At 40.1% G+C, this 19,190-nt stretch overlaps 1 protein-coding gene across 18 annotated transcripts in view; it reads right to left on the bottom strand.

Annotated features, from left to right (window-relative positions):
* The window catches only part of PPFIBP1 (PPFIA binding protein 1), a 195,949-nt gene that overhangs the window by 54,556 nt on the left and 122,203 nt on the right, over positions 1 to 19,190 (bottom strand). For 17 of the 18 annotated variants that reach the window (XM_043441025.1, XM_043441017.1, XM_043441022.1 and 14 more), the window contains 2 exons: positions 14,066 to 14,164; positions 9,054 to 9,259 (listed from right to left, as the gene is read on the bottom strand). In XM_043441025.1, the coding sequence (XP_043296960.1) occupies positions 9,054 to 9,259; positions 14,066 to 14,129 (270 nt within the window). In that variant the 5' untranslated portion in view covers positions 14,130 to 14,164. Of the gene's footprint in view, positions 1 to 9,053; positions 9,260 to 14,065; positions 14,165 to 15,837; positions 15,870 to 19,190 lie in introns of those variants that run through there. The other variant, XM_043441024.1, reaches the window with a different exon arrangement.

Below are 19,190 nucleotides of genomic sequence, written 5' to 3'. Positions count from 1 at the left end.
GGAAAGACTGAAATAAGACTTGAATCTTTCAGCCACAAGTATCACAGTCACATTTCATTTGGGTCCAACACACAAGACAGCATCTCACACTCTTTTGTACAAAGAGTCAACAATGTTGGAAATCAATCCACCAGGCAGGAGCAGTGCTCTGCTGTCTGGTCCTCACACTCGATGTGGTGTGATTAGGATGGAGAGGCCTGCTCCTGGGCTGTAAACAATCATCTCAGGGCAACACTGCTACCATGCAGGGCCACTGGAGCAGCCCCTCCGCCTGGCCAGCGCCCCTTTGTACTATGGCACCTCTGACACTAGGGCCATCTTGCAAACACCCTACTTATATTTTCCTCCTAAATTTCTAATGAAGTTCAAAAGAACAGCCTCTTCAGGAAGCCCTCTACTTATTCCAAAATCTCACCATCTCATCATTTGCTAAGAAACCCAAAAGGGGAACTAAATCTCACATGCATTTTATCATACCCCCAAAACTCAATCACGACCCTCCCCTAGAAAGACATCAGTTTACTCAATGTTGTCAGAAAGTACATCAAAGACTGAAATGCAGAATGATCCTGAATATATGCTGTACTTTCCAAGTCAAGATTACAGACATGGTCAGAATCAGACTATGGCTTCGGGGTTTTGTTTTCCTGGGTTTTAATTTTCACGGTGCTTGTTTCCCAGAGACAGAAGGCATCTTCTTAACTAAACAGTCAGCTGGAGCAAAAACAAGTGCTCTGGAGCAAGAAAAACCACAGGAGTGGGTCAGCCTCTAAGACTCACTACTCCAAAAATGTAACTATATCTGAAATGCTGGCGAGAACAGCAGATGCCAAGGGCTTCCATTTGCCAGTCTTTTTAGAGGTATCAAGAGCACGCTTCCCTCGGAGCATCTGTGCCACATTAAACTATTCATGGCCACGAGCAGCGACTGTCCTGTTACGTGGCCAGGGCACGCCTGCATCTCCGCGTCTGTGCATCCATGGCCAGCACCGGGTGAAGAGACAGACTGCTTCAGTGTCTCCTGAAGAGTTCTTTTAGATCCCTGAGAAGGGAAGATGGGCTCTACCCCTTCCTCACCTTATTTTCAGGCCTATCACGACGCTTCCGAAGCTTCTGTAGTGGGGAGAGGGGTACACACTGAGACTGCAACGTTATCCCAGTCACAGGTATGCTCCCAAGCCCCCTGAGTTCCAGACGGGTGGAAAATAGAAGTCCCCAAAAGCTAAAGCCAGCTCCTATTCTAGGAATAAAACATATTCATTCGTTCACCCATTGTTCATTCCTATATTCAGCATTTATAAAAATCCAAGACACAGATATAGAGAACAAATATATGGATATCAAGGGGTTAAAGGAGGGTGGGATAAATTGAAAGACTGGGATCAACATATATACACTATTGATACTATGTATAAAATAGATAACTAATGAGAACCTATTATATAGCACAGGGAACTCTACTTAATGCACTGTGTTGACCTGAAGGAAGTCCAAAAGGGAGATAATATGTGTATATGTATGGCTGATTCATTTTGCGGTATAGCAGAATCTAACACAACAATGTAAAGCAGCTATACTCCAATGAAAGCTTATTTTTTAAAAACCCAGCTATGTGACAGGCTGCAGAGCTAGCAGAAGAATCTCTTTTACTTTGGGAAGGAGAACTTGAGATCAAGGAAAAATGCTGTGTCTACTTTTCTTGCCACTTATTCTTTCAGGGATCCCTTGGAGGAAGGGATGGCAACCCACTCCAATATTCTTGCCTGGAGAATTCTATGGACAGAGGAGCATGGTGGGTTACAGTCCATGGGGTGGCAAAGAGTCAGACACAACCGAGTGACCACCACTATTATTTTTAAACTCACTCTTGTAAAAGAATAGAGGAATCTTTCTATTCAATTCCAACAACTACCGGCAGCCTGGGATTTCACTGAAAGCGCCTCTCTCACTGTTCACACACTGGCATCTTTTGATGGAGAACTCTGCTGACTTGGTCCATGTGCTTTCCTGTTTCTATGGACCCTTTCCATGGGAGTTTTCCAGAAGCATAAGGGAAAAACTGGTTTAACTTCAGCTAGGATGTCTCAGTGAGAGATGAGGCACAGCTCGTATAATTGTGAGCACACACAGGATACAACCTTAAGATGTATCTTGTTTGCCAAGGCTTGGAAAAACATTCCCTGGAGGCACACAGGAAAAGAGAAAGAAGCTGGCCAGAGACTAGCAGGGATCAGAGGGTGGCGGGGTGGGGACGGAGTGTGCAGCTGGGGGTCAAGGACTTGGGGAGAAAAGCTAGAAGCCCTGGAGAGAACATGCCCCGTGTCTGAACTCTTTAAATAAATTATGAGTATTGGTATTTTTACGAAACATTTAACCCAAGGGACACTTAGGATTAATATTATCTTTTTCAACATAGAGAAAAGATAGAAATGCATTATAATGGTTTAACAGGGCCAGAAGTCAGTCAAGAGCACTTCATTTCCCCCACTGATATACTACTGGGTTATCATGCCTGATTTGCAGTTTTTACCATGAGTATTTTCATTCACTTTGTTGAAAACTGTCTTTTTTTTTTTAAGGGGATTCTTTTTTAAATTAATTGATTTGACTGTGTCGGGTCTTAGTTGCAACATGTGGCATCTTGTGCTGTGTGCACGGATTCTCTAGCTGTGGCACGTGGGTTTAGTTGCTCCACAGCATGTGGGGTAAGTTCCCCGACCAGGGATCAAACCTGCATCCCCTGAAGTGCAAGGTGGATTATTAACCACTGGACCATCAGGCAAGTCCTCCAAACTGTCTTTTTCTGTAATTTCTGCTGACTTTGAGATTGTGTCATAATTAAAGCTCCCAAACAACCAGACACTTTGGGATTTCAGGATCCGGTCAAGGTCATGAACCTTGCCTCCATCTACTGAAGAAAGCATTGTAAGGATGTTCTAGGGCAGTGCATCAAGTTAGATCTAAAGTAAACAAAAACTACTTGCTAGGCTCAAAAAATGAAGACTTTTTTTCTATTTGCCCTCTTAAACTTTGAGCTTGATAAAGTACATAATTCTCTGTTATTAATATTTGTGTTAACATACGTTTCACAATTAAAACAGAGAATTGTACCTCAGCAGTTGAACAAATATGTCATATTCAATCAATTTGTTGCTGCTGCTGTTTTACCACAGGAGACAAACTTTCAAGTCTTAAAAGAAACTTACTCATTCCTAGAAGGCTACATGTTTAGCTACCCAATTAAAACAAATTCATTTTTGTAGATTTAACTTCACTTCACTGTAACAGTCTTACTATTTTCCATTTTCTTATCCCGCTTCTGATCATCTAAAACAATTAAGAAGGCAGCAGAAATTAGTAGCGAAGAAATAACCTGCACCCTGCAGGAAACCAGGGCATCTTCCTGGCCTGGGTAAAATAATAATTAGAAATGCAAAGGCCCAGTTGCACTAATGAGAAGCTTAGCATCAGTCAGTCTTAAGCAAATGGACTTTCAGGTTGGCCGTCACTAAGCATGAATGAAATATTAATTATGTAACTCGTATCATTAATAAGTTTTTCTAAAACATTGTGGAAGCTTCTCCATAGTGGGAGAAATGTCTGCACTCTTCTGTCAAAGAAGTAAACTGTATAAATAATTGGTAACCGTCACCCCGCCCCATAAGCAGACTCAACCCTTTCTTTCCTTCATTGTAAAAGGTCCTGTTAAATGTTTCCCTCTACTCTCTACAATCCACTCTTCACTATGACCTTTTTGACTAATCCTCTGCCAGGCTCACTGACAAGCACTCAACATACATTAGCTAATAGGATCTTCACAATGCTGTGTGGCAGAAGCCACCATTCCCATTTGACAGATGAGGAAACTGAGACAAACAGCTTAAGACACAATCAGGAGAATCCTGTGTTCCTTCAATTCTAAGATGCCACCAAATTTTATCAAATTAATAATTAAAAATTTTTTGATTAGGGTAAAATACACATAAAAACAGAGATAAATCCACAAATCTATGGACACCTTATCTTCGACAAAGGAGGCAAGGATATACAATGGAAAAAAGACAACCTCTTTAACAAGTGGTGCTGGGAAAACTGGTCAACCACCTGTAAAAGAATGAAACTAGAACACTTTCTAACACCATACCCAAAAATAAACTCAAAATGGATTAAAGATCTAAATGTAAGACCAGAAACTATAAAACTCCTAGAGGAGAACATAGGCAAAACACTCTCTGACATAAATCACAGCAGGATCCTCTATGACCCACCTCCCGGAATATTGGAAATAAAAGCAAAAATAAACAATTGGAACCTAATGAAACTTAAAAGCTTTTGCACAACAAAGGAAACTATTAGCAAGGTGAAAAGACAGCCCTCAGATTGGGGGAAAATAATAGCAAATGAAGCAACAGACAAAGGATTAATCTCAAAAATATACAAGCAACTCCTGCAGCTCAAGTCCAGAAAAATAAATGACCCAATCAAAAAATGGGCCAAAGAACTAAACAGACATTTCTCCAAAGAAGACATACAGATGGCTAACAAACACATGAAAAGATGCTCAACATCACTCATTATCAGAGAAATGCAAATCAAAACCACAATGAGGTACCATTACACGCCAGTCAGGATGGCTGCTATCCAAAAGTCTACAAGCAATAAATGCCGGAGAGGGTGTGGAGAAAAGGGAACCCTCTTACACTGTTGGTTGGGAATGCAAACTAGTACAGCCACTATGGAGAACAGTGTGGAGATTCTTAAAAAACTGGAAATAGAACTGCCATATGACCCAGCAATCCCACTTCTGGGCATACACACTGAGGAAACCAGATCTGAAAGAGACACGTGCACCCCAATGTTCATCGCAGCACTGTTTATAATAGCCAGGACATGGAAGCAACCTAGATGCCCATCAGCAGATGAATGGATAAGGAAGCTGTGGTACATATACACCATGGAATATTACTCAGCCATTAAAAAGAATTCATTTGAATCAGTTCTAATGAGATGGATGAAACTGGAGCCCATTATACAGAGTGAAGTAAGCCAGAAAGATAAAGACCAATACAGTATACTAACACATATATATGGAATTTAGAAAGATGGTAACGATAACCCTATATGCAAAACAGAAAAAGAGACACAGATGTACAGAACAGACTTTTGGACTCTGTGGGAGAAGGCGAGGGTGGGATGTTTCGCGAGAACAGCATCGAAACATGTATATTATTTAAGGTGAAACAGATCACCAGCCCAGGTTGGATGCATGAAACAAGTGCTTCGGCCTGGTGCACTGGGAAGACCCAGAGGGATCGGGTAGAGAGGGAGGTGGGAGGGGGGATCGGGATGAGGAATACATGTAAATCCATGGCTGATTCATGTCAATGTATGACAAAAACCACTACAATATTGTAAAATAATTAGCCTCCAACTAATAAAAATAAATGAAAAAAAATTTTACTATTTTTATATGTACAGTTCAGTGGCAATAAGTACATTCACAGGTCTGTGGAATCATCTCCATCATCCATCTACAGAACTCTTTTCATTTTGCAAAACTCAAGCTCTGTATCTATTAAATATTAACTCTACATCCCACCCTTTCTCCCGCCAATGCAACCACTATTCTATTTTCTCTCTCTATGAATTTATTTGACTACTCTAGGTATCTGCATGCATGCTTAGTCATGTCCGCCTCTTTGTGACCCCTATGGACTACAGCCTGCCAGGAACCTCTCTGTCCATGGGATTTCCCAGGCAAGAATACAGGAGTTTGTCACCATTCTTTTCTCCAGGGGATCTTCCCAACCCAGGGATCAAACTCGGTTATCCTGCACTGCAGGCAGATTCTTTACCTTCTGAGCCACCAGGGAAGCCCAAACCATGTACAGATACCACTTTTAAGATCATAAAACACATCACAGCTTCTTAGATATCAAATGGGAGAAGGTTATACTATCAGCAAATCATTAAATTGCAAGCAGAAGACCTTCTACCTGTTGGATTCTTAATACTGCCTTGATTCCCTTTGGTTCTAAAATTAAAGTCTACAATAGGCTAAGCTCTGACTATTCATGTCACACCCATGCCTTTTTGTTTAGTTTATTTTTTACTGAAGCATAGTTCAATTACAATGCAGTGTTAATTGCTACAGTATAGCCAGGTGACTCAGTTATACATATATATACACACAAATTCTTTTTATATTCTTTTCCATTATTGATTATCATAGGATACTGAATATAGTTCCCTGTGTTTATGGAAGCTGGGACTGTTGCTGGTATTAAGTCACTAAGACGTGTCCAACTCTGTGATCCCATGGACTGAAGCACATCAGGCTCCTCTGTCCTCCAGTGGGGATTAGCAGATGTAAATTAGTATATACAGAAGGATAAACAACAAGGTCACACACCTATGTCTTCATTATTCCAAACACTCACTCCCTTCTTGCTTTGGGCTTTGCCTTTTGTCATCAATCTTTTTTTTTTAAATTTCATTTTCTATGTGCTTGCAAAAATACATGTAATTTGGAAGGACTGGATTCCACATGAGGGGATGGATATAAATCAGCTGTACAGATATAAATAAGTTTAACCCAAGAAAACTTACCCCTCTGGAGTTAACATTTAGTTAGTTTTTTAACTGCCATTTTTTGGATTAAAAACTGAATCTTTGTAAGGTGTGTAAAGTATTTGTCCATTTTGTGGATATGTAACTTTAAAATGTTAGATATTAACACAAAGAGCAACCAAAACCACAAATTAACAAGATATTATCCATCAAATGAATAAACTGAACACAATAAATAAATGCTATTTTAATAAATATTAAATTCAGTTCATTCAAAAGTATATACCATTTTATCATTCATGGAGCAATATTCATCACAAATATAATTACTGACCATCTACTGCATGCCAAGCATTGTTCTAGGAACCACTGATGCAGTGGTTTTGTTTTGATTTGTTTTAAATACAGTCAAAAGTCTCAGTGATACTTCCATTCCAGTTGGAGAGAGAAAAAAATACATATAAATATGGAAAATACACAGTACATAAGAATGTGGTGCATTTGTAGTAAAGAAAATAAAAGTAGAGAGATGTACTATGAAGAATAACTATGTGAAATTTTAGATCAGGTGGGCAGGAAAGGCCTCACGGAGAGCACAACTTTTAAGTAAATGCGACGAAGCTAGTCATCCAGATAATCTGAGAAAAGAATTTTCTAGGCAGAATAAACAACCAGTGCAAAGGCCCTGAGGCCCAGTTTCACCAACAGGTTTGAGAATCAGTGAGGAAGCCCACATGCCTGAAGTGGAGCAAAAGAGGGCAATGAGACCTGAGGTCAGAAGGCAACGAGGAGCAAGTGCTGAACTAAAGGCCTTGCAGCCCAGCAAGCCCTGTGGTTTCTAAGTCACATGTGACTACCACTGTAGGTTTCTCAAAAAGACATGGATGACATGATTTATGTTTCAGGAAACATCACATCACTTTCAATCTTTTCCAGAAACACTTTAACAGACTGAGCACCTATTAATGGAGATATTTTGGACGCAAGTGAAACACTTAACCACAGTGCCCTCATGTTCCGGCTGCATTGGCTGCCTCTGAATGCAGGGTGGGGATGGGTTCCTCTAAGTTCCCTCCCCAAAGTGTGCTGAATGGTCAGGAAAACAAGCAGTAAAGAAGGGCAAGGGAGGAGGTAGAAACAGCCTGAGAAATATGCCAGGAAATCTCTAGTTTCAGAGCATGAAGCAATTCCCCAAAGAAATCAGCAGACCTGGATACTTAAATCTCTAGAGGAGAAACTTGCAGAAAAACTGAAGGTGCAACAATTAGGTATTGTGTATTATACAAAGTAAAATATATCCATTATACAAAGTAAAATATACAAAATAAAATATCTAAAATACTAGTATACAAAGTAACCTATCTCAAAGTAAGATATGCAAAGTAAAATATTTATGCGTATTTTACCCTAATCAAGGTTGCAGAGATGCACTAAAAGATGGACCATACCATTTGCACTTGAAATGGAGAGGTACGCTGGCTGGAACAGGGGGGCATTGGTGTTTGTGTCACATCACATGAAAATGCTTTAGGTGCAGGATGTACTGATACCACTAAGCTTCCCAAAGCAAACAGCTGACATTGGCACCACAGACCAAAAATAGATTTTCATTCTTTCATGCAATTTTCATTAACTTTTATATAAAGACAATTAACTTATAAGCTTGAATATTCATGCATTTTCCTGAAAAACTATCCATTAAACACTTACAAAATAAACACTTTTTCTAGCTCCTCTTTTGAATATTTTTGTGACATTCTGTGGATTTTATGTGTTTAACACATACTAAAACATGGCATTTACCATTGTTTTCAGGGAAAGGGCAGATCTGCCATGCCATCAGTTTTCGAGAAGGATGCCTAGAAAGAGGCTCATTGTTCAGTGACTAAGAACACCATTCAGAGCCCCATCCACAGACTAACTCATGTACTGGCATCGAGATGACCATCACAACCACTAGATGGCGCTTGACACCGCATACTGCCACCAACCCGTCCCTTGCTATGAGAAGTATCTAATCACTGCTCCTGCTGCAGTCCATGCGGTCGCAAAGAGTCGGACATGATGAGCAACTCAACCACAACATTCACTGTACTCCCTATTTTGAATCACTATCGGGCCCTTTCAAATAAACTTCCCAGTATTACCAGTAAAGCATCTATTAAGTGCAAAACCCTTTCCCTCACAGGACTATTTGTTTTAAGCCACAGCAAATCATTCAAGAACAGTTCAAATGCTAGTCTACCTTTAAGGGCAAAATGAGGTGACCAGCTGGCACATAGGAAATGTATACCAACAGCAATTTGTTAAAAAACGATCTTCAGAGTCAAAAGGAAATCAGAATCTCTTAATGGATAAAGTTGGGGCAAACTTGTTGCCCTGTAGCTGTTTTTTCTTGCTCGGATCAGCTACTTTGTGTCCTAAGTTTTGAACTAAGCAAGGGAAGATTCATGCTGTGGGGCTGATAACGAGCGGATATCTACCATTTGACTCTGGAGCCACTCAATGAGCGTTTCTGCGGTGGAGTCCGGGATCTGACACCTCAAGCCTTCCTTCTCATCTGCTTCCATCATCTCCAGCAACCCGCGCAGGTCTTCCACGAGGTGCAGGGCTCGCAAGCTTCCCATGAATGGGGAGGTGGGGGACTGGCAATCGAAAATCCCATTGGAATATTCCAGGGCCTTAGAACCTAGGTTTAAAAAAAAAAAATCACAGAGAGAGCAATGGGATTTATGCTGGATAATATACCAAAGCCGAAGGTGGCAAGCAAGTCTAGTCACAGTGAGGAATGACCAAACGAGTAGGGAAAAGAGAATTCAATCACGTAAATCTCTCCAAGGGACAGTCATTTGGTGAAAAAGTAAAAACTATGTAATTGATGAGAGACTGTTGCTGTTTAGTCCTTGTGTCCAACTCTTTGCGACCCTGTGGACTGCAGCCCGCCAAGCTCCTCTTGCCAAGGGATTTCCCAGGAAAGAAAACTGGAGTGGGTTGCCATTTCCTAAATATCAGAGGTCAAATACCTAACAGGGAGGCCAGCTGTGTGGCATAGTTAAGAGTAGGATGGGTCTTGGTATAAGATGTGCTGAGCTCAAGAAACAAAGCCTAAGAAGAGAGCAGATCAGTTTGTGAGGAGCCATGTATTCCCCAAAATAAAAATTTTAGAAAGCATAAAGTTTTTAAATCCCCCTAGACAGAAGTTGCATATTAAGGTGGAAATTGCAAAGCATAATTTCAAAGGTAAGAGAGCCAGCTCTCAGGTAACTGCCTAGAATTTAATGTCTGAAGTTCAATACCTTACACATGTACATTGTATACGTACAAGGGAACATGTGTGGATAAACACTTTCCCCCGCAATTTTGTTTGCAGCCTAGCATCAAATGCTCTTGCTAATGTCAGCTTCAAAACATAGTTTTAAAGCCATTTTTATTTTCTATCACTTTTTACGGAAAACAGTCTACTACTTAAATACATACACTGACTCACAGTGCATTCTGAAAGCACCCATAGACAGCTTTACATCTCTTTGATTTTTAGTTTTTGGTCTATCAAACATACTATCAAATATATATATTAACTTTACGCTTAAATTTCAGCAACTATGATATTTAGGCCATCACCTCAGAAATCCAGGCTTCCCTTGTGGCTCAGCTGGTAAAGAACCTGCCTGCAATGCGGGAGACCTGGGTTCGATCCCTGGGTTGGGAAGATCCCCTGGAGAAGGGAGAGGCTACCCACTCCAGTATTCTGGCCTGGAGAATTCTATGGACTGTAAAGTTCGCGGGGTCACAAAGAGTTGGAACCAACTGAGTGACTTTCTCTTTACTTCTCACAAATCCAAAGGTCTTACAACTGGATGAGACCTGTGAGCCAATGTGTAAGTTCTCTCTCCAGTTGGCCACAGGGCTTGATCAGTTCTAACAATGGGGAAAGGAACTCTCTTTCAGCTATTTAACGCCATTGATGTCCCTGATTAGTGGACCACAAGATTTGGATCAAACATCTACCAAACTGTGATAATGGTAACCACCGATATATACAGTGATGAATGCTAATGGAGCCACATAACCATCTAAATCAGCCTCCTCAGGAAACCCTGCATAGTTGAGATGAGAAATCCGAAAAAAAAAAAAAAAATAGAGGTGAGAATGTCAGGAGGAGGGAAGAACAGAAAAGCAGCAAAACCCAGACAGATTATAACGTCCTATATTCCAGCAGTTTTAAGTATTAGGATCATGCAACGCAATGATTTAAAAACCACGTGAGCCCATGGTAACCCTCTGTTCTGTTCCGTCTTCAACACAAAACAAAGTGGGAAGAGGGGAGAGGTGTGTATTTAGAAAAACTCCCAAATGTTTGTTGTCAGTTCTCCTCTTCTCCCTCTTACCTCAGTTGGAGAAATACTGATGGCAATTTGAAAACATAAATCCAGATCCCACCCACAGAGCTGTGACTGACTTAGTGTGGGATGAGAGCTGGGGAATCGTGTTGTCTTAATAACTCCAGTATTGCTCCTGGGGCCCTGCCAGGCCTGAGGAACAAGGACACAATCTAGTGGAATGTGCGACATGTAATCCCTCAGAAATATCACTTCCCTTGATGAGAGGTAAGGCTGTATATAATCCCTGGGAAGAACCTAAAATTGGTTCTAATTGTTTTATTTTCTGAAATTGTGACAGAGTAAATCTATTCTCGTTCCCATATAACAGTCCTTAAACTAATTAAAAGCATATATCATAGAAAATGGGGCTTTCCTGATGGCTCAGTGGTTAGGAATCCGCCTGCAATGCAGGAGATGTGGGTTCAATCCCTGGGTCGGGAAGATCCCCTGGAGGAGGAAATGGCAACCCACTCCAGTATTCTTGCCTGGACAAGGAGACTGGTGGGCTACAGTCCCTAGGGTCCCAAAGAGTCGGACAGACTGAGTGACCAAGCGCACACACGTCCTAGAAAACAAACACAACAAGGACCCAGAGCAGAGCACAGGGAACTACACCCAATACCTTATAAAAACCTATAATGGAAACGAATCTGAAAAAGAAAGTATGTGTACGTGTAACTGAATTACTTCATTGCATACCTGAAACTAACATACCACTGTAAGTCAACTATATTTCAATTTTCAAAGAGGCAGTTAAAACAGAAAAAAAATTTTTTTAAGAATTAAAAAAAATAAAACCATATACCATGCCCCAAGCAAGAATACACTTTCCTAGATTATACATAACCAGTTCCTTAGTTTGCTAAACTCTTCACCTTCATGCTTACCTTCTCTAGATAAGTTTTAGTTTGCCAACGACACTGTGAAAATAATATTCTAAGAACTGAATACAGTACTCAAAATGTGGTCCAATCTACAAAGGAGGTCAAATTGAAAGAAGGTCTCCAAGACATAGAAGTATAATAAAGAGACCATGCAGGTCACTTCCTTGAAGAGAAGAACCTTCTGAAGAGGAAAACACCTTTGGTTTCTCCAAACCACCAAAGTTGAGTAGGGTCCAATTTGTGACCAGAAAAGAGAAGCAGCTGGGGCCAGGACAACTATATCCTGACCCTGGTCACTGGTCAAGGCCGACTGTAACACGACCCTGACCACCAGGTGCGTGCAGGCCAATCCATTCAGACATCGCCTCGTTGTAATTGGTTCATTCCCAAATACAGGAAAGTCCTTCTCTTGAGACAAGACACAAAATGTGATAGAAGAGCTTGGTTTAGTGGTGGTTTAGTCACTAAGTCCTGTCCAACTCTTGTGACCCTGTGGACTGTAGCCTGCCAGGCTCCTCTGTCCATGGGATTTTCCAGGCAAGAATACTGAAGTGGGTTGTCATTTCCTTCTCCAGAGGATCTTCCCAACCCAGGGATCGAACCTGGATCTCCTGCATTGTAAGCAGAATCTTTACCTACTGAGCTACTGGGGAAGCCCATGGAAGACAGAAGAGCTTAGGCAGCCCTACTCCTGGGGGATCTGCCAGGGGATGAAGGGGCTCATCTACTAGTCAGCCCCCTCACCAGGATGAGAAAACAAGGAGATAATAGTCTACTTCTTTTGCTCAGCTTCTGTAACAGAGAATTGCTGAAGATTCTTAAGGAGGATGATCAGACTGGCATTTCATTTATTTTTTAATTTATTTTTAATTGGAGGATAATCACTTTACAATACTGTGCTGGCTTCTGCCATAACCAACACGAATCACAGGTATACATATGTCCTCTCCCTCTTCAACCTTCTTCCCACCTCCCACCCCCCTAGGTTGTCACAGAACACCAGATTTGAGCTCACCAGATTTGAGCACCGAATTGAATGAATTAGCCATTCAGCAAATTCCCACTGGCCATCTAATTACATATGATAATGTATAATGTTTCAGTGCTACTCTCTCGATTCATCCCACTCTCTCCTTCCCCCACTGTGTTCACGAGTCCGTTCTTAATGTCTGCGTCTCCATTGCCGAGACTGGCATTTCAGAAAAAAAGATTCTGGTGGTCTGGAAAAAACGACGGACTAGAGCAGGAAAGCAAGTGCGCCAAGGACATCAAGTGGGAGGGTTATTTAGATAGAGCAGGACAACGGTAGCACAGACACAATAGATTTTAGAGAGGAAAAAAGGGACTGGGAGAATGTGGTAGGAGGCAGAACTGACAGAATTTGACTAAGTGGGGGAACACACGGGTCATGTCTAGAATGACTTAAACTGCTTTGTGAAAGTGTATAGAGGGAGGACTAAGAGATTAGCCAAGATAAAGACACCACATGTGAACTAGATCTCCAGTCCAGGTTCAATGCATGAGACAGGGTGCTCAGGGCTGGTGCACTGGGATGACCCTGAGGGATGGGATGGGAAGGGAGGTGGGAGGGGGGCTCAGGATGGGGAACACATGTACACCCATGGCGGATTCTTGTCAGTGTATGGTAAAAACCACTACAATATTGTAAAGTAATTAGCCTCCAATTAAAATAAATTAAAAAAAAAAAAAAACTAGAGGGGCTTCTGAGAGAAGAGAGTGAGCTCAGTGTTTTAAATGATGACACTGATGCGTCTATAATAAGACATTGCAGTGGGGGGTATCTGGTTGGCTGGTAGAGATAAGGACCTGAAGCTTAGCAAAGAATTGGAAAAATAAATAGATGTGAGCGTCATTGGTGGGAAAGTGAAAGTCAGATTTAAGGGAAAAGATGAGAACATTCCGGAATATTGGGTAGAGCGGTAATCCCTCCCTCCAAGTGCAGTCCACAGACTGTCACCTTTACTCTGGATGGGAAGCCCAGGAAGGTACCAGAATTTTTTGACATTTTAAAACAAAATTTAAGAATGATTCTGGCAGAAATTGGAGAAGAAGGACAAAGACTGAAACCCTGGGGAACCTAAAGGTACTGGAGAAAGCCAATAAATGAAAATATCAAAGTGGAGAGGTAATAAAAGAGTTGCAATAAAAAAAAAAGCCAAGAGAGCCAAGTAAATGCCATGACTGCATCTTTTAGAGGATGCAGATTACCTGCTATAATCCCATCCATCTGCTCCAGCGCTGCAGCCAACATGTCACTTGCATCACTCATCATCTTGTTATTTGTCAAGGGCAAATTCCAACCTCGATCTGAAAAAATAATGATGTTTATCATTACATCCTTCAAATGATATATGCTTCCTGGCAGGTTTGATAATTCAACATTAAACTATAACTCCACCTAGCAGTGACATACAGAGAATTGTGAAGTATCGGAGCTGAATTAAATGAATCATTTAATAAACTGTGACTAGTCATTGTGTGCCTACTCTACCGCTGGATCTCAGGCTATGCCCGATCAGTTAATAAAGTAAGTATGGTTCAGTTCTTGCACCCACAGTGTTTAAACTCCAGTAGGACAGTTTCCATGCTGTCCTCTGGAGAGCTCTAGGTCTCTGTGTGAGGGCAACAGAGGTGGCTGTGAAACCCTGCTGGGGGCCATGAGAGATGCTAGATAGATCAGACTTGGTTCTACCTGCACTGGCCCCACCCAATCTCTGCTCTGTCAATTTTGCTTTTATTTTTATTTTTTTCCTCAATAAGGAATTACCATGAGATTTGTCTAAGAAAATGATTCGAACATACAAAACAAGCACACACACACGTACTGGCATTTTGCACTGTAACAATGGCTATCCTCTATTGAGTGCCTATGTCTGCCTATCCTGTATTGAGTCCCACACATTAATATAAATTACCCATAATCCTCAGTCATGAGAGGAACCCTATTAAATGCATAAATCCCTCTTCATTTTATAATGATCTTTGCCTATAAAGACTGCAAGTAAATATAACAAAAACAAGTTTACAAAACCCAGTTTTTGAACTAGGTCTATCTGATTTCCACTGTAATATTAAATTTTTGTTTCTCTGATCCTATCTGAGAAATAGGCTGAAATTGTGTCACAATCTACTCACTCTTTTACCAGCTAAAAAAATAAATTAAAATTATTCTTGCAAAAAAATTGGCCATTAACAGGAAAAAAGGCAAATTATGTGGTTTTCAATATTAATTAATGCATTTCAGGTACCAGCTAATCATCCAAATAAATTCTCCCAACACACTCAAATAAAGCTCCTACTACTTAGCAGTTACTGTGGTGGAGCAAACACCTGGGAAATAAAGCATATGCTGCTTAATAGAAAACTTTGCCCTCTGTTTCCAAGCAACCTAGGCCTTACCACTTTATTTTTTTTTTTACCACTTTATTTTTACAAACATATTTACAGTTCTGATAAATAGCTGCTTAGATCAATTCTCTATTATGCGTTCACTCTCATAAAATGCCATTAATCATTGTGAAATCTTACTCTGATTGGATAGTTTTCATATATTTCATTTAAGAAGTTCAAAGGTTAAAGTCTCTGGCTATGTGGATCACAACAAACCGGAAAATTCTTAAAGAAATGGGACTACCAGACCACCTTACTTGCCTCCTGAGAGACCTGTATGTGGATCAAGCAGCAACAGTTAGAACTGGACATGAGACATCTGACTGGTTCAAAATTGGGAAAGGAGTATGACAAGGTTGTATATTGTCACTCTGCTTATTTAACTTCTATGCAGAGTACATCATCTGAAATGCTGGGGTGAATGAATCACAAGCTGGAACAATCCACAGCTTCCACAAGATTGGTGGAAGAAATATCAACAACCTCAGATATGCAGACAATACCACTTTAATGGCAGAAATTAAAGAGGAACTCAGGAGCCTCTTTATGAGGGTGAAAGAGGAAAGTGAAAAGCTGACTTGAAACTCAACATTTAAAAAAACAAAGATCATGACATCTGGTCCCATCACTTCATGACAAATAAAAGGGGAAAAAGTAGAAACAGTGGGAAATTTTATTTTTTTAGGTTCCAAAATCACTGTGGACAGTGGCTGCAGCCTTGAAATTAAAAGATGCTTGCTCCTTGGAAGCAAAGCTATGACAAACCTACAAAGAGTATTAAAAAGCAGAGACGTCACCTTGCTGACAAAGGTTCACATAGTCAAAGCTATGATTTTTCCCGTAGTCATGTATGGATGTGAGAGTTGCACCATAAAGACGGCTGAGCACTGAAGAACCGATGCTTTCGAACTGTGTTCCTGGAGAAGACTCTTGAGAGTCCCTTGGATTGCAAGAAGATCAAACCAGTCAATCCTAAAGGAAATCAACTCTGAATATTCATTGGAAGGACTGATACTGAAGCTGAAGCTCCAATACTTTGGCCACCTGATACAAAGAGTCGACTCATTAGAAAAGACTCTGAGGCTAGGAAAGATTGAAGGCAAAAGGAGAAGAGGGTGGCAGAGGATTAGACGGTTAGCTAGCATCACCAACTCAGTGGACATGAATTTGAGCAAACTCCAGGAGATAGTGGAGGACAGAGGAGCCTGGTGTGGTACGATCCATGGGGTTGCAAAGAGTTGGACGTGACTTGGTGACTGAACAATAACAAAGAATTTTCCAGAATTTACTCCCTTCAGAAGGTATAAAATATCACTACCATTTTATGTAGAAATACTACACCACAAAAACACCCAAGGCATGCATTTACAGTCACCCAGAAATCAAGGGGCTAATAAGTTAGGTCATAAACCTAGGTGTTCTCAAAAATCTACTAGCACATTTAGCTAGTGCACAGTCCAGAGAGGTAGGGCAGAAATTTAATTATCACACTTCAGGCTTAAATACTCAAGAAACATGAAGGATTAAGCCAAAGAGTGTATGGTCCTTGAATTCCACATAATTAAGTGGCCTACATTCCCTTTCATTTTAAAGTTGAACTTCAAAGAGCTCTACATAGATGCTATCTATCTATCTATATTTGTGTGTGTGTGTGTGTTTATAAATAAGAGAGACAGACAGACACATGCCAGGCTCAGCTATAAACATGGGGAATACCAATAAAAATAAAATAATGCTCACATTAGAAAAGCTCTCATCACCCCACTAAATCTCTGTGGGTAACTGTAATTTGCGTAGAGCAAGAACACTTTTTCAAGAAAGACAGGTAGTTATCTATTTCTTCTCTGTTCCAATGAACCTTTCAAATGCTGAGACACGGAGGTACGAGAACCTAGGCAATGCTTTTCAAAACGGTGGAGAAGAACCAATTTTTTAAAAAAAATTTCCAGTTTATTAGAGACCAAGTCTTTGTTTAATATAATATGATGTAAACATTTAAGTGTTATAGAAGTTTATAGATGCTTACTCTCAATCTCTATACCTATCACATAGCAGCCTACATGTAATAATAAGAAGACAGTAAACACAATTAATAAATATGTACATAATATGGCAAAGGTGGTAGGTGCTAAGGGAGAAAATTTGAGCAGTTATCCTCAGGGAGGCAAGGGGGTCAGGAATTTGGAGAGGTCCCTGATGGCTCAGTGGTAAAGGAACCCACCTGCCAATGCAGGAGACACAGGTTCTATCCCTGGGTCGGGAAGATTCCCTGGAGGAGGAAATGGCAACCCACCCCAGTATTCTTGTCTGGAAAATTCCATGGACAAAGGAGCCTGGCAGGCTACAGTCCACAGAGTCTCAAAGAATCCAGCATGACTGAACGACTGAGCACACACACACACACAAATTAAATCGAGTTGTCAGGAAGAATGACAGACTCAAAGATCAAAGACTTCTTTAAATTTAGTTAAATATAGGTGGTAGTTCAGTGGTTTCCAAGTATAAAATTACTACAAATTGATTTTAAAAATGGGAGAGGTAAAGACATGAACAGACATATAACAAAAGGGAAACACTTTCACCAATATAAAATATGAAGAGATGCTTAATGTTATTAATACTCAAAAAATTTAAGATAGCAATGTGATATCATTTTATATTCAGTCAGTTGGCAAAAAAATGGACACTACTAAGTACTATACAAGGATGTGAATTCACAGAATCTCTTACAGAATGGTAATGGGAATGCAAAATGGGCTAAAATGAAAACAAAAACAGGTAGAATCTATGGGGAATTTAGCTCTTGAGTAAAGGTAACCGTGCATAATGAGTGAGGGTCACATTCACACATCTTCTCACTTGTGGGCACTCCCCCGTCCACATGATGCAGAGTGATTAGAGTTTATGAAGGAAATCACAATCTTACTGGCTCAATGGATAGAAGAGGGTAAAGTTCTTACACTATCCACAAAGATGCTCAATACCAACTCACAGCAGGCTATGATAAGAATATATAAAACAATCCATCCAAACTGTACAAAGTAAAAAGCCAGTTGAGTTGATGAGAGATAGAATACTAATAAAATCCTCAATTAATCCAAAAGAAGGAAGTAAAGGTGAAACAATGCTGGGAGAAAAAGAAATCAAATGGCAAATGATAAACTTAAACTCAATCATATAATTTACTATTACATTAAATGTAAATGGAATAAACTTTTAATAAAAGCCCAAGATTGTCAGATTGGTTAAATGTAAAGACATATAAAATATAAGAATGAAAAATAAGATATTACACACACAATAAATAAGCCTGGGGAAGGAGGATTGGCCATATTAATATGTGAAAAGTGACTTTCAATCAAGTATTACTAGAAAGAAGGATATTTTATAATGATAAGAGTCAATTCATCACAAATGTTTCTGCAACTAATAACAGAGCTTCAAATAACATGAGGCAAAAACTGATACAACTCAAGGAGAATTACACAAATTCAGTCCATTTATATTTAATAATCAATACAGTTGGATTTAAGTCTACTGTCCTGCCATTTTTTTCTGTTTTCCCATCTTTCATTTGTTCCTCCTTTTCAACCTTCTTTTGGAATGACAGACAAGGTAGGAAAACAAATCAGGGAATAATACAGACTTTAGCGACACTATCACCCACCTTGACCTAATTCAATTCATAGAACAAAACATCCAAGTGCAGAACATATTCTTTTCAACCCACATGTTATACACACTAGGCCAGGCCATGGGTGTATGCAAGGCCACAAAATAAGTCTCAATAAATTCCAAATGGGCATTAAAGGATTATACAGAAGAGTAAGAACAGAAACCGAAAGTGGTAAAGTACTAATGTTAAGAACAGAGCTTCCATATTTATTAAAAGTCTGACTTGTCCATGCTTGAGCTATTTTAGTGGCCTCCTAACTTCATGAGC

This window comes from Cervus canadensis, chromosome 21, assembly GCF_019320065.1.
Source record: "Cervus canadensis isolate Bull #8, Minnesota chromosome 21, ASM1932006v1, whole genome shotgun sequence".
Lineage (NCBI taxonomy): Eukaryota > Metazoa > Chordata > Mammalia > Artiodactyla > Cervidae > Cervus > Cervus canadensis.
The sequence above is the reverse complement of the archived record's forward strand: the minus strand, read 5'-3'. Positions and strand labels throughout refer to the sequence as shown.